Genomic DNA, 17,068 nt, shown 5'->3' with positions numbered 1-17,068 from the left:
ATTATGGAATATAAAGAAATTGGCATTGCTTACTTTTTTAGTCAATTTAGATTTATCGTCGCTATACACGCGAAATAGTGCCACAGTTTTTGAGCTACCCGTCTGAAATTTTGTACACGTCCTTCTCTCACCTAGAAGCTGTGCTTTTTTTAGGAACCAACTATATCGAACCACTATAACATATAGCTGTCATACAAACTGTAGGATCAAAATCACTTCCTTGTAAGGAAAATTTTTTTATATGACAACCCATCTTCGTGAAACTAAGCTCAGATTATTTCCTAAGACATTGCTATAATCTCTGAAAATTATTTTGAAATCGGCCTACTATAGCATATAGCTGACATACAAGCTGAACGATTACAAACAAGTCCTTGTATGAAAAACTATTTTATTTATCGAAGTATCTTCATGAAATTTGACAGGAAATATTATCTAAGACAAAGCTAAAATTTTCGAGAAAAACTTTCAAATCGTACCATAATAGCATGTAGCTGCCATATAAACTCAACGATTAAAATCAAGTCCTTGTATGAAGAACTATTTTATTTGATTGCGTATTTTCACGAAAGTAGGCACCAGTTATTTTCTGAACTAACGGTACAATCTACGAACAAATTGTTCAGATCGGAACACTATAGGATATAGCTACCATACAAACTGAACGAGCAAAATAAAGTTCTTTTATGGCAACCTTTTTATTTGTGATGAATTTTCATAAAGCGAAAAACCAAAGTTCAAAAATTCAAATTTTAGAAGACTTCTTGTGCTCACAACTCACAGAAATGCACCGTTAGCAGCGAATTCAACCAATAATTTGCGCAAGACTATTTTTAAATGCCCAAAGGTGCTTACGAGTAGGACCAGTGATGATGTGCTTGCTTGCAGACAAAACACAGGCATTCAATGCAACAACACTGCCATATATTAACAGTTCACAATGCTGTCAATCGGTCACAAGGCACAGCGCAATGCCAGACAACGCGTTCCTGCCACAATACACCGCGAAAAAGGAGGCCACAATGCAATGCCGCGACTTTTGCCACAGAGCATGTCCACAGCAGAGCACACAAATATATATATATACGCATTATATATATCTATGCCATATGTGCCTGTCGGCTGTCCAACGCCCGCCACGCACAACTGTCAAACAATTTGGACAGCGCGCTTGCGCAAATCAAGCAAAAACCTCAAGTCAAGCTTACTTACGCCCAACTGTATATATATATGTGTGTGTGTATAAGCGAAGCGGCATAGTCATTATTGCCCGCTTTTACGAGACATGCTCCCAAAGCAAAGCGCGTTCGTGCGCGCATGCGCATTGGCTTTCAAAGTGGCAAGTGCGCGAAATGCGCAGCCGCATGCTTTTACGTATATGTATGTATGTATCTGCGTATGATAAAAGTATGAGGATAAGTAGAAGCCGCTGGCGTTGTGCTGGCCAAAAGAAGATGCACACAGCGCAGCAACCGGTTCACATAACTGTTGTTTACGCTTTGGCCTGTTTTGGTCGATTATGCGCCGCGGCTCACTGACTGACTCACTTAGTTGGCTCACCAGCTACATAGCAGCAGTAAATTTTGTTGTTGGCCTGGCAATTGCTTTGGGACAAATTTTTTATTGTTCACTTGCCGCTATTTTAATCTGTAGTTTGCTGGCATGCCAGAGTTGTTGTTGTTATTTTTCGTTTTGTTATTGTTAATAGTATTGTTTTTGCTGTTGTTGTTATTCTTGTTAGTATTTTTATAATTTTTGTTCTTGTAATCTTGCTGCTTTCTTGTCATCTTTCTTTTATGCGCTTGCCATTTTTCCCCCACTTTTTAGCCGCCTAACGTTACATGCGAGCGCAGTCGGGTCAATTCGCATGTGACTTTGAAATTATTATATTTATTGTGTATTTATGTCCGTGTGTGTGTATGTGCGTGTTTGTATCAGGAGACATGAAAATGACAGCCTAGCTTTAATTATCCGCCTTAATAGCGTTAGAAGTTTGTTGCTTAAGTCTTTCGTTTTGTTCACAATGAATGGCGGGCAATTTGGCTGGCGTATAATTTATTAGAGAAAATTTGTATATTTTATGTGAGAAAAGTGTATGCACTTACAGAAATAAGCGCAATGAATGGTTTCAAGCTGATGAAGCTCATTTATGGCTCATTTCGCTTGTTTGCGCTTGATAGCTTTAGGAGCATAAAAGGAATGAGGTCGGCAGCAAAGACCCTATATTTATGACATGTTTAAAATATTAATTTCATGAGGAAAAGTAGAAAAGTAATTTTTATATACATATGTACAAAAATAAATTATATAAATTTTTTTTAAATTATTATTTTCAGTAACAAATAAGTTATTTTAAGAAAAATAAGAAAAAATGTCAACTTTAAAGCTGAAATACTTCACAGCAGCATTTCTTACAACAAGTACAAGTATGCATGCCAACAGTTTGCATGCAAGAGATTTGATATAAAAAAACGTCTAGTCCAATTAAGAAAACTCGAATCGAAGATAACATTAATGAAGCGATTTAACTTGAATTTAATCAGTCAGTTAGTATGGCAGCTATCTGCTATAATGATCGGATCAGATTAATATCTTCGGAGTTTGTACAACTGCTTTCAAAAATAATAAGTGTTAAATTTTGCGAGGATATCTCCTCAAGTAAAAAAGTTTTCCATACAAGAACTTGAGTTTGATCGGTCAGTTTGTATGGCAGCTATATGCTATAGTGATTGGATCTGAATAATATGTTCGGAGATTGTACAGTTGTCTTCAAAAATAATAAGTGTTAAATTTTGTGAAGATATTTTGTTATTTAAAAAAGTCTTCCATACAAGCACTTGAACTTTAGCGAACACTTTGTATGACAGCTATATGTTATAGTAGTCCGATCTTAAACATTTCTTGATAGATTTTAGTTCTTCTTTGGAAAATACATCATGTCGAATTTCGTGAGAATATCTCGTCAAATAAAAGAGCTTTCCATATAAGAACTTACGTTTAGTCGGTCAGTTTGTATGACAGCTATATGCTATAGTAGTCTGATCTAAACAATTTCTTCAGAGATTTCAGCGTTTCTTTCAGAAATAGTGTATGTTTAATTTGCTCTAGATATCTGGTCAGTTAAAAAAGTTTTTCATACAAGAATATGATTTTAATCGTTCGGTTTGTATGGCAGCTATATCCTATACTGATCCGATCTAATCTATTTCGTAGTAAACCATAGCATTACCTTAGAAAATAATCCACTCCAAATTTCGTCAAGATATCTTGTAAAATAAAAAAGTTTTCCATATAGTGATCCGGTAACGCCGGTTCACACACTGAGTAGCTTCTTTGTGGAGAACGTGTGGAAAATTAAAATAATTGATAAAATTTATATATAATAAAATCATATATACTAAATTACATTTTTTGGTATTTTATTTAATTTTTCTTGTTACTATAAATACTTATTTATTAACAGATTGAAATTCGGAAAAATTTATAAAATTCAATTTCTAAAACAAAACCCTCAAAATTTAACGCCCCTCGATATTACTAGGGTTGCCAACATGCATTCTAGTGTTCATACACTATTTTCCACATCAGCGCCCCTCGATATACGAGGACAATTCAATTTGATCTGGCAACTCTGTGATCTTCACATCAAATCTGGATTGAACTTCACTCAAAATTTTGTTATCCGCCTCATCCGAAACGAATGAGATGGCCAATCCTTTGGTGCCGAAGCGACCAGCGCGTGCCACACGATGCAAATAGGTGTCGCTGCTCTCCGGCATGTCATAGTTGAAGGCGATGTTCACACGCTCGATATCCATGCCGCGYCCAAAGAGATTGGTGGCAACCAAAATGCGTTTTTGGAAWTCCTTGAACTCCTGATAACGTTTTAAACGCTCCTCCTGCGACATGCCACGATGTATGCCGACGGCGGGAAAGTTCTGCTCGCTCAGCAGTTGACTGAGCGCGATGCAACGTTGCACAGACTTCACAAAGATGACAACCTGATTGAATTCGAGGACATCCAACAGCTCGAACAGTTTTTTATTCTTTTCGTTCTCCTTCAGTTGTGCGTAGTGTTGTTGCAAGCCGTGCAGTGTCAACTTGGCCTCGTCATCTACATAGACCTCCATGGGATCTTGCATGAATTTCTTACACACTGGACGTATGTCTTTGCTCAGCGTGGCTGAGAACATCATCACCTGCTTGGCGTGTGGTGTGCTGCGGAAGATCTCCTGCACATCGCGACGCATATTAATATGCTCCAACATCTGATCGCATTCATCGAGCACGAAGTGTTTTAGATTCTTCAGATTCATTTTCTTGTTGCGTATTAAGGCCAGTATGCGTCCCGGTGTACCCACGATGATGTGTGGCATTTCGTCCTTTAAAGACTTCTCATCATTTTGTATGGCCAAGCCACCGAAGTAGACGCCAACCTTCACATTCGTCATATACTTGGAGAAGCGCTCGTATTCTTTGCCGATCTGGAAGGCCAGCTCACGTGTGTGACACATAACCAACACGTAGGGCACATTCTCCGTGGGTTCCAACTGCTGTAGTGTCGCCAGCACAAACACTGCGGTCTTACCCATACCGGACTTGGCCTGACATAGTATATCCATGCCGAGCACCGCTTGTGGTATGCATTCGTGTTGCACCTCAGATGGATGCTCGAAGCCGCAGTCTACGATAGCACGTAGAATCTCCGGTTTTAGCAGAAAATCACGAAAGCCGGAGCTATGTATAGACACATAAGTGCCCTTCACGTCTTTCTTCGGCTTTTTGGCCTCTGGTTGGTTGGTGGGCTCAATCAGTTCCTCTTCCTCGTAGTCCAAGAGATCGATATTATCAGCCATGGTTTTTTTTTTTTATTTTTCTTTTCAAGTAGCAGGAAAGTTGATTGTTTTGTATATTTTGCAAGTATTTCAACTTTTTCGTTTTGAGCGCGTTTTAGTTTTTGCTGCTGTTCTTTCTACGACAGTGAGTGAAATGTGTTTGCTGAAAAAGTCCTTGCTGTCGCAGCTTTTATACGATTTTTGGTGCTCTATTTCTAGTTTAATTGCGCAGGTAGCAACTGTTTAATCACCTGTTGCAACCCTGAGGTGAGAATCATCCTTTATTACAACAACTATAAAGGGGATTTGAATTTATAAATTTTTTACCTGCATAGCTCTGAAGGTGTTTCGTCAGCAAACAAAGGGTTTGTGGCATTGTTTAAAGACTAAAGCTTTTGTTAATCAAATTTTGTAAGGATTTCCATTGAATTTTTAAATTTTGAATAACTGTTTTGAGGCTGAAACTAAATTTTTTTCGGGTTTTATTTATGAAGAAATATTTTTAGAGAATTGAAGGAGTACTTTTGTCGCAAATAGTTTATTTTAATATTTCATACATAGTACTTTTATAATACTTTATATATGTACATATTCCAAATTTCCGATAGTTTTTGTTCCTGAAATACTTCTTTTTTAAATAATATTTCAATAAATATTGTTCTTGAAAATCGTAGATATATTTTATTTCCCTAAAAATCTAAAGCAAGAGTATTTTGTTTAAGGATTTTTTGCTAATTCTTAAGAAATATTTTACCTCACTGTTTTTCAAAATATTTTTCATATTTTTGTTTACAAATATATACTTATTTTTAATTTTTTAACGATTAAAATTTATGATAAATTTTATTTTTCAACCATTTTAATATATTATTAAGAGATATTTCTGATAAAAATTGAAACTAAATTTTATTACCAAACTTTTTAAATATTTTTTTTTTATTTAAAAAACTTAAGCTAAATTTTATTTCGCATATTTTGAGACATTGCCGGAGATTGCTTTCATTTTCAAAATATTTAAACCGTGGATACAATTATATCGATACAATTATATTTTGTATGCCAAACCACATAAGGTTGAATCTTTGTTTAGGTTCTTTTCGAAATATTTTTTTATATTAAGAATATTTTTTTAATATTGATATTAAGAATATTTTTTTTATTTTTATTTTATTTTATTAAAGCTTACATAATAAACAAATTATTAAATAAACTAAAGTAAGCAGCATCAAAGGCTTTCGGCTGAAATTAAGAATATATATTAAGCATATATATATATATATATTTAGCATGTATTTTTTAATATTTTTTTATAAAAATATTTTTCTTGAAAAGTTGAGGGTAAATTTTCCTTTGCGAAATAATTTTTCTTAATAGTTTTTATATATATATATTTGAAGTATTTTTTTAAGAAATATTTTTATTTTCGAGAATTAAAGAAAAATTCACTTTTTCAAAATGCTTAAATATTTTATATAAAAATTTTTTTTTTGAAAATTTTTTCTTTAGTTTTTTATTAATAATTTAAATGTTACTTAAACATTTTGTAATAGTTATATAATAGATTTATATAATAACTCTTTTGATAAATTTTTCAAAACATATTTTTCAAATTATTTTTAAAGAAATTAAACGCTTGCCTTTAATATTGGTTTTCGAAATCGTTATTATGCACAAAGATAATGTTTTTAGGTAATCATGTTCCTACATAATATATATTAAACCATTTCTTAGATCTTGTATAAACGTTTTTCGCTTTCTTTTATATTTTTATATACACACTTAATCACACACACTCCGAAGGCACATTAACCAACACCAGTTAAGTGCTTTGTAATGCTGTAACCTTGAAATTGTTATTTCAAATAAATGTACTTACATTTCCGGCATAAACAGACGCAGGTGTGCATGTGTGCGTGCGTGTACATTAAGCAGCACTTCCTAGTTTTAATAAGTGCAATAAAACGCATAATAATTTCTATTTGCATCTAAGATCATAGATTTTAGGAAATTTGAAATAAATCGTTTTTTGAGTTTATGTTTGCGTTTTTATTTAGAGTGTGTTAAGGTTTCCACCTTATTATATCATTATTATAGCAAAATGGCTTAAGAAACCACATTTTAGACTTTTTGGTAATTTTCTAAGGAATATTACAATATATAAAGGTCCTGAAATTTTAAAATGTATAAATATAAAATAGAAAAAAAAAATGTAAAAATATTTTTCAGAAAAGTTTGTAAAAGTGTTTCACACATAATTTTAATGTTAAACCCTAACTTTACTCTTAAAATCTTTTTATTTAAAAAATACTTTTATGGTTAAGTTTCATATTTATTTAAATTTGATGGTAGAAAATAAGCATGAATTTTGATTTACATCCATATGATTTAAAAAAAATGTATATATATATACATATATAATATTGCACCAAAAATTATTAAGAGTCGCCACCCTCTTGAAAATATTTTCCATTACAAGCTTTTTAAACTCTTTTAACATTTTTTGGTTTGTTTTAAGATTTTTTGAAGTTTTATAGGGCTATTTTTTTTATAGTTGCCACTCTCTGCAAAATTATTTTCAACTGCAACATTTATTAAACTCTTTAAATTTGGTTTTTGTTTGATTTTTAGATTTTGTGAAATTTTATAGGATTAATATTTTAGAGTTGCCACACTCTGAAAAATTATTTTCAACCGAATTAGTTTATAAAATCCCTATTTTTTATTTAAAAAAATTCAGTAAAAATTTATATCCTATATATCAGGGCTACCATTCTCTGGAAAAATAAAACAAAAACATTGAACTGAAAGCTTTTTGTTTACTTTTTTAAACTGATCTTAACTTTAAAATATCTAGGGAAAATAATTATTCAAGTTAAATGTTCAGAACTAGCGGTAACTTTCTGAAAATTTATTTTCAACTGAATGATCCTTAAAATGTTTAAATTTATTTTTTTAATATTTAGTGAATATTTATAGAATTAAATTTCCAAAACTGGTGGTAACTCTACAAAAACATATTTTCAATTCAAAGCTTTGTTGTGCAATTTAATTTATTTGTTAATGTTAAAACATTTAGTGAAAATTTATTGTATCAAGACTTTTAAAAGAGGTTTTAACTCCACAAAAAAAAAAATTTTAAATTAAAGCTTTTTTCAACATTTAAAAACAGGAGACAACTCTATGAAAAAAAAATCTAACCTTTATACTGCTTTGATGGGGTTGTCTAAGAAATTATTTATTTTAACAATTTCAATAATATTTTTTTAATTAGATGGCAACCTTATCCTGTTTCATTTTAAACTTCTATACTTTTTAAGTTTCCCTATCTTGCTGTTAATAATATATTGTTTTGTGCCTAATTATTTGACATAAAATTATGAAACCGCTGGCAGCGCTTATAAAAAATATTTTCGGTTAAATATTTTTTAAGTTTATGACTTTGTTAGCCATATTGTAATAATTCGTTTAACTTGTGAATTTTATTAAAATATAATTTTCGAATAAGTGGTAACACTCAACCAAACATATTTTGGACTGTGAGACATTTCTAATTTTTTCAGCTTCTTTCATAGTAGTGTTCTTCATAGTAGTGTTTAATTTTACTTATTTTAATTCACTTTAAGCAGAAATATAATTGCATTTTTCTCAAATTTCAAAAAAAGTGGCATCTCTTTTTAAATATATTATCAGCATTAAGCCTTAGGAATCTTATAAAATCTTTACAGTTTGAAGTAAGAATTCGTTTTCATAATGTTTTTTTTTATAAAATTTTTACAAAAGTTGGCAACCAGTAGCCACATTGTATTAATTGCTTTTACTTTCAATTAAAAAAAAAAAAAATTTCGAACAGGTGGCAACACTGCTTTAACATAGTTTGAAATGTGGCTTTCGGATTATTACCTTATGCAGTATTTTTTTGGCTTTTTAAACTAATTTGAAAAAAATCAATAAAAGTGGCATCCCTCTTGAATAACATTTTCAATGTAAAATTTAAAAATGATTTAAAATCACTATAGCTTGATATTTATTGTATGTTTTATTCGTTTGAATAAAAAAATTTTTAAATTAAAAATTTCATAAAGGTGGCAACTCTCCAAAAAATTTCAATAAATGTAGCATCTCTTTTAAATAATATTTTGGTGGTGTAAAGTTTTTCAAAATCACTATAGCTTAATACTTTTGTATATTTATAATTTTTGAAAAAAGTGGCAGCCCTCCAAAAAATTTCAATACAAAACTTTCTTATATAACTTTAGTTTGACACCTATATTGTAACAGTTGGTGTATTTATAATATCTTTGGCATATACTTTTTAAACAGATGGCAGCTCCTATCAATATTTTTAGCTATAAACTTTTTATATGTACATACATCCTAATTTGATACCAATAACGCAGCATATTTATGTTAGTAAAATTATTATTAGTTATATTATTCAAAATATATGGCAGCATTCTTAAAAAACATTTGTATACGCTTATTGTCTTCTGTCTACGCATCACGGCATAGACGTTCTGAAGCATCAGGAAGAGAATAAATGCAATGGCTATCTCAACACAACAGTAAATGCCTTGGTAAATCAAACAAAAAAGCAACAATAATAAAAACTACAATGTTGCAACTAATAACCTAATAACATCCGCATTAACTGTTCGACACAGAAATTCATGAATGAATAACCAAAGACTAGCACACTGACTAAAAGACGAACACTGGCAGACCAGAGCACATAAAAAATGTAGAATGGCTGAGGAATTAGGATGAGATAGATGAAATGCATGAATCGCGGAAATGTTTATGACACAACGGAGCGAAAAAAACGAAAAAAAAAAACCAGAAATCATTTGAAGATATGAAGCGATTTGTGGCACGAAGCTAAAGCAGCGAATGCAAGCGAGAAAGCAACACCCAAAAGCGAATGGGTGCGAGCGGCAAAAAGTAAATCAAATGTGAAGAGGCAATCAAGCATTGTTGGCGCTTTTATTGTGCCTGCTTTTGTTGAAGTTTTTGCTGCCAAGTCCACTGCCGTGGCAGGTGTAGGCATAGCCATGACACACTTCCACTACCAAGCCACTTTCAAGCGATGGAACGTCTACAAATACTTATATACACATATGATAACTGTTTGTTGTTGTGGCGTTGAAGGGAACGAGCTGAGGTGGGCAGTTAAGCGCAGGAAATTGTGCTGAGGAACATTTAGTGTGCGTTTTGTTTATTTATTCTGCTGTTCAAGCACTCAACCGCACTCGCGTCCATAGTGGAGGTAATTCACTTTATGCCTCGATGAAGACGTTCGTGATTTTTTTGCAAAAGAATTTGTTAAAAGCGATGACAGCGAAATATTTTATGACTTTCTTTAGCCGTTAGTGAAAAGTGAAGAATTTGTGAGAGCTTTTGTGGCAGTAACGGCAGCAGTCATATAATAAATATGTTGACTGAAAAATGGCGGAGCCATCAATAGAGCAAGTTAGATAGTTTTAAAGATATTATAGCAAGCTATCAGCAAATGAAGCGCTTAAAAAGTATGAAAATAAAAAAATAAGTGAAATAGTAAGGAGAATAATATAAAAAATATCAAAAAAGTTGTGCATTTTTTTTTTAACTCTCATAAATTACAGTTCTCACATGGCTGGCAACTCTTTTGCTATTTGAAAAACATTTTTTACTCTAAGCTTTCTTAAACCAATTCAGTTGCCTATGTTGTAGAGATTATTTATATTAATATATTTCTCAGCACTCATGGAAATTATTTTAAACTCTAATCGTTATTAAGACACAATTGGCAACACTCTTTAGAAATATTTCAAACTCTTCGTTTTCTTAAAACTCTTTAATTTGATGCCCTTATCGTCTTTCTTCTCTATATTATTCGACATACGGTTTTCAAACTGGTGGCAACCCTTATGCAAAATATTTTAAATGCAGGCTTTTTATATTATTTTTTCTTATCTTTATTTTTCGTATACTAAACAAATTTTTTCAAATTTGCAAATTAGGTGGCATCACTTATAAAATTATTTTCAATTATAAATTTTTGTAAGGTCTTTTCGTGAAACACATATTGGATCTAATAATTTCTTATTCTTGTAATTTGTTTATATTTATTAAGTTTTTTTCATATCTCAATTAACGTTTTGGTTTAAAATTGAATTTTTTGAATATTACAAATTAGGTGGTATCACTCATAAAAATCTTTTCAATTACAAGCTATCTGAAAGCTTTTTTCAAGAAACACATATTGTTGTACAAATTTCTTATTCTTATAATTTTTCTAATTCAAAAATTTCAAAGAGTTGGCAACCGTAAAGAAACTATATTTTGAATTGTAAGCTTTTTTTTGTCGCGTGTTTATCCATATTGTAATAGTTTATATATTATATACGTTTTTATTAAAAAAAATATTAAAATAAGCGGCAACCTGCATAAAAATAATTTCAATAGCAAGTTCGCGGAAAGTTGCCCAATTTAATTTCTGCAGTAAGTAATTATGACAACTTTAAATTGTAATTTTTCATGATTTTTTTTTGATGAAAAAAATTTAAATAGGTGGCAACCTGCATACAATTATTTTCAATGAAAGTTTTGAAATTTTATCTCCGCATTGCAGTAATAACTTTAACTTGTAATTTTTCTCATAAAAAAATTTCGATAAGGTGGCAACCTTCAATAATATGATTTTTAATTGAAAGCTTTCTTAAGCTCATATACATTTGTATTGCAAGAATTTATAAATTAATTAGTTTTTTGACAACAGAATTAAAATACGTGGCAACCTGCATGAAAATATTCTCAATTAGAAGCTCTCTAAAAGTTTTTGAGTTTGATTTTCGAATTTTAATAATTCTCATTTCTTTACACTTTTCTAATTTAAAATTCCGAATAGGTGGCAACCCTTATCAAAGAAATATTGAACCGCAAGTTTTTTTAGGGCGCTGAAATTCAATAAACATATTAATTTTAGTTAATACATTTTTTTTCTTTTTGGAAGCATATTTCTAAACAGGTGGCAACCATTCTCGATAATATAGTAATAGCAGTAGAAAGAAAAAGCTGGTATTGCATATTTTAAAAAATAACAATAACTAAATACAAAGCCTTAAATTTATATTATGGTAAAGAGACAACCAAACTATGTGCTTACAACCAAAAACAACAAATTAATGGAAAATTTCTTAAAAATAAAACTAAATATTTATTGACACTTATTTATGCATATTTGAATCGAAGCTCGCTCATCATTTTTCGCTTTCTGTTTTTTCTTCTGCTCATCTTCTCGTCTGTTTTTCTTAACTTATTCATAAATTATGATAACTAATGGTGTTGTTGTAATTAATGTTTGTTTTTACTGTCAATATTGAAAGAAAAAAATACTTCAATATACTTCAATATTATTGAAATAACAAGAAATCAACGCATTTCTTTGGGGTCAGTCACCTGCGACTCGCGAAGAAATCATATGTGACGAAGGGAGAAATATTAAACGCAAAGGTGGCCTACCAGCTGATATTTTTCGTATACTGGTTTGGTTTGGACACGAGTGAATTTATGTTATAAGCGTCTTAAGCGCAATGCCGCAACTATTAGAGATTTAGTTATGGGCGAAAATAGTCTCAACGACAACGGTTTGAGTTTTTGCTTGATGCAGAGTTAAAAATATATATTTTTAATATACTATTGCTTCTTATTTATTTGCGTAGACAACGCTCACGCGGTTATAGCCGAGTTAACAATAGCGCGCCAATTGGAGATGCCAAGTGCAGACATGTCCTTCTCTACCTGGCTCTTCGAACGTAGTGGAGGTCTTCCTCTGCTTCCCCTGACAGGTACTGCGTTGAATACTCTCAAAGCTGGAGTGTTTTCCGCCACTCGGACGACATGACCTAGGCAGCGTAGCCGCTGTCTCTTAATTCGCTGAACTATGTCAATGTCGTCGTATATTTCGTACAGCTCATCGTTCCATCGACTGCGGTATTCGCCGTTGCTAATGCGCAAATTACCATAAATCTTCCGCAGAACTTTTCCCTTGAGAAATCGTAACGCGGATTCTTCAGATGTTGTCATCATCCATGCCTCAGGACGCGGATGATGAGTGGCTTGTAGAGTTTGGTCTTTCTTCGGCGAGAAAAGTCTTAATTTTTTAATTGCCTGCTCAGTCCCGAGTAGCACCTGTTGGCAAGATTTATTCCGCGTCGGATTTTGAGGCTGATGTTGTTTTTTTGGTGTTAATAGAGGAGAGAGTTAGAAGTTATGACTGTCAACAGTGACGTGAGAGCCAAGTCGCGAGGCTGTTTGTTTGATGACAGGAGATATTTCGTCTTGCCCTCGTTCACTGCCACACCCATTTGTGTTGCTTCCTTGTTCAGTCTGGAGAAAGTAGAACTAACGGCGCGGTTGTTGAGGCCAATGATATCAATATCATCGTTATACCCTGGCAGCTGTACACTGTTATACCTTCTTTATGCAGATCTGTAGTGCGAATTATTTTCTCCAAGAGTAGATTAAAGAAGTCACATAATAAAAGAGACGCCTGTTTGGAACCCTCTCTTGCTATCGAACAGTTTGAAAAGCTTCTTATCGATACTGACGGTGCTTTTGGTATTGCTTAACGTAATTTTAGTAGAGTAGCAATCTTAGCCTGGAATACGCTGACTGTGCGCTCTAGACTAGTGAAATGATTTGCAGACCCCTCATCTCTATCATCAACTAATTTTATGATTAGGCTGGTTTAAGTGCCTGGACTCTGCGGTATTACAGGAAACTGTAGTGCCGATGAACTTGCTAAGAGAGATACTTTAGGCACAATAACTACGGAATGGGAACGGATGGGAGTTTCGCTGATTTCTTGTGGTTCACTAGTAGACTGTTGAGCCTCAGGCCAGCTCAGCAAGTGTTTGTCAACTACCTGTCGGGACTCAGCGGTTTTGCAGGAGATTGTAATGTCGATGAATTTGCTAAGACAGGAAGTGATGGGAGTTCCGTTGACTTCTTGTGGTTCACTAGTAGATTTTGGGCCTCAGTCATCTGCCAGCGACTATCCAGCCGTAGTTTCCTTATGTTTCAATTTGAGTCATAAGCGGACTAGTGAACTCTTTGCCCTCAGCAAGGTCCACCTTTTAATGGTTTTAGGAGTTCTAACTGAGCAGTGTTCGATTGGAATGGAAGGATAAGCCATCTAACGAAACCTAACTTAGGAATTCTCTTTTGACTCCATAGAGAACTAAGCGCCGCATAGCAATCAGTCTACCCACTTTTTCCCTGCACGTTGCTTACATTAGCTTAAACGGCAAATCAAGCTAAAACTAGAGATACCTACTCATATTTTTGTGATGCTTGAGGTGAAATGAAAAAAATATATATTTTTGATTACGAAAATATGAAAAGACTTTCATTTGACTTTTACAAACAGCAAAATTCGCATTTCGCATTTATCGGCGAGAAATGAAAATGCCATTGGAAATTAAATACAACGCGCAACATGCGACGCCGTCGCGCGCATGACTGTCACTTGCAATTTAGCGGTATTGGAATTTTTGAACAGCTGTAAACAAATTTTGTTGTCATTTTCCACCACAACGGACTTGACGACACGACGCAACGGCGTCGGCAAGATGAGCGGCAGAGGCCCCAAATGTGGATTTCACTTTTATTCGACGAATGATAAGTGAAATGTAGAAAAAAAAATAATAAAAAAAATAATTGAAAAAAAGATGGGAAAAAATTATAAAGTAAAGATGAGAAAAAATCATAAAAATAGAAAAAAACGAAAAAGATGAAAAAGGCGAAAAAGAAAACGAGCAAAGGAAAAAACAGGAAAGAGTTTGAGGCAAACGTGCGCAAGGCGCGCAGTTGAAGCGGTGACTGCAAGCAAACTAATGTGAACGTCAGCGGGATTTTTGCGCAAAAAAGTATAGATTTAATAACGGTAAACTTTTTCCTTATTACTGTTGTTTTTGTATTGCTTATGCACAACAAATCAACTTTCAATTATACTTCGCGGCACTCATAAATTTGAATGCAATTGCTTTTGATGAGCACACTTACACAGACATGTATTTATTTGTGTGTGTGTGTGTGTGTGTGTATGCGAAAGTAATTCCACTCGCCAGAAAACAAAAGTTAAGCTTAGCCTTGACCAGTCAGCTGTGGATGGGCCCAAAAAGCCGTATGTGTCTGCATATAAATAAATTGCGCTGCGGCAAGCAAAAGAAATTGAAAACGATTACATTTCGAAAATTAACGATCACACATGTATTGCTTTAGCATTACTTGTTGTTTTTACAATAATTTATATAAACTAGAAAAAAGATAAACTCGACAATAACCGCGTCAGCGTTGTGGACGCCAAAAAAGAAGAAAAAAAAAACTGCAAAAGACGCAAGCAGACGCAACAACTTGTCGGTTCAACCACCAAGACCACTGTCAGCTAAAAAAAAAGCAGACTTACACGCCAACGTCACCATCCATAGCTGCGTTTCCATATTTCCGATTCCGTACACGTAGGCAAATTTAATGTCACTTTCAGTGTGCCTAGGCGCTGACAAAAGCATCAACATTATCAAGACACAACAATAAGAGTGGGAAAGAACCCTCAGCTCTGAGTAATGTGTAGAGTCAGCTGACAAAAGCCACAGCCAGCAGGCAGAAGAATAGTGTAGCCAACAAGAAAGCGAGTGCTTTGTTCTTTTCACAGACCAAAACGGTTGTGGTTATGCTTTGCCTTTGTCGCTGTCTGCATATGAAGTGGCAATAAATTAGACAAAAGTGCAAAGCGTAAAAAAGGACAGAAGTTTTAAAAAAGCGTCAAGTTTGCCCGTAAAGAAAACAAGCTAAAAAGTGAAGAATTCCATGAACAAAAAACACTATAGGTGCTACTATGTATGAGCAAAAAAAGTAAGACTTTGTTCAGAATTTTAAAACATTTAATTTATTCTTTCAAATATATATCGTCCCCCTCAAAGTAATTCTCCTTGACCGCAACGCACTTGTGCCACCGTTTCTTTCAATCTTCGAAACAATTGCTAAAGTCAATTCCCGGAATAGCCTTCAATGCGCATAGCGTTTCATTTTTAATATCTTCAATTGGCTCAAAACGGTTTTCACGGAGCGCTTGCTTGAGTTTGCTGAGCAGCCAGAAGTCACACAAAGCCGAAGCAGCCGAATACGGAGTTTGCGTATGATACTGTTCGAAAATTTTGCGAAAAACTTGCGAAGAATCAATGGATCAATGCGACGATGCATTATAGTGTTGCACAAAACAAGAGTTGCCGGCCCATAATTCCGGCCACTTTTTCGAATAGCTTTGCGCAAATAACGCATAACACGCAAATAGTATTCCTTGTTGTACTATAGGTGCTTCTTTCTTTTTTACTATTGCCGTATAAGCCTGTGCTTGTTAGTGCAAAAATCCAAACGAAAATCACCGAAAATTGGCATTTTCACTCGGCGCGCAATCAACGGATTTTCATGCCTGCAGTTTTCATGGGTATGGCCGGTGTGACGCCGGTCGCGCGATTGTGCTCCAAACACATAACCGCATTCCACAGACACCTGTAGCATTGCAACAAAGTGTCGATCGAGTGTATGAGGGGCGACGAGGGGGCACAGTAGCGGTAAGCAGCGAGTGTGGTGCAAGCTTGTTGCAATCATAACCAGTTCAACGACTTGCCGCTTGCCAATTCACCAATTCGCTGAGCTGATAGCTGTCGCAGCAAACGCAGCTTCCTTGGCACAGCGACGGCGCAATGCTTATGGATTTGATGCGCTGAAGGCATTCTCGTACCAGTAAGACACGCTCACATGTGTGTCCGAAAAACCGAATCAAGTGACACGTCAATGCGGGCCGCCTGGGTATTGAGTGCGCAAGCGCGCTTTAACTTGTTTGCCGGAAAAGTTGATAGGAAAAAGGTAAAAAATATGGTTAAATCTGTGCTGAACGCGGCGTTCGGCTAGCAACCATATTTGCGCACTTGTTGTTGTGACATAAGTGGCTAGTTTTCGGCCAATGTTGGCACGTAATTAAATGCGGTTGAAAATGGCTATTGAATTGGTGAAGTGTTTGCTTAGCTTGCATTGGCGTGCGCGAGTGGCCCACACGGCGGCAGCGTACTGGCAACAATGTGACAAGTGGCAAGCAGGTTACGTGTTCTGCGCCTCCAAAAGCATAAATCGAGTTTCGCAAAGTTATTTCAGCTGTGAATTTAATTAGCAACATTTTTTATTGAAAAAAAAAAAAA

General features: G+C 34.1%; 1 protein-coding gene across 1 annotated transcript; it reads right to left on the bottom strand.

Moving 5' to 3' along the window:
* Positions 1-3,512: 3,512 nt before the first annotated feature.
* On the bottom strand, positions 3,513-4,984 carry LOC108966738 (ATP-dependent RNA helicase WM6-like). The gene has a single exon (XM_018929768.1). The coding sequence runs from the start codon at positions 4,854-4,856 to the stop codon at positions 3,585-3,587; it is 1,272 nt and encodes a 423-aa protein (XP_018785313.1). The 5' UTR covers positions 4,857-4,984; the 3' UTR covers positions 3,513-3,584.
* Between the last annotated feature and the right edge of the window lie 12,084 nt (positions 4,985-17,068).

Source organism: Bactrocera latifrons, unplaced genomic scaffold, assembly GCF_001853355.1.
Source record: "Bactrocera latifrons isolate USDA-ARS-PBARC rearing strain unplaced genomic scaffold, ASM185335v1 scaffold_17, whole genome shotgun sequence".
Classification (NCBI taxonomy): Eukaryota; Metazoa; Arthropoda; class Insecta; order Diptera; family Tephritidae; genus Bactrocera; species Bactrocera latifrons.
The sequence above is the reverse complement of the archived record's forward strand: the minus strand, read 5'-3'. Positions and strand labels throughout refer to the sequence as shown.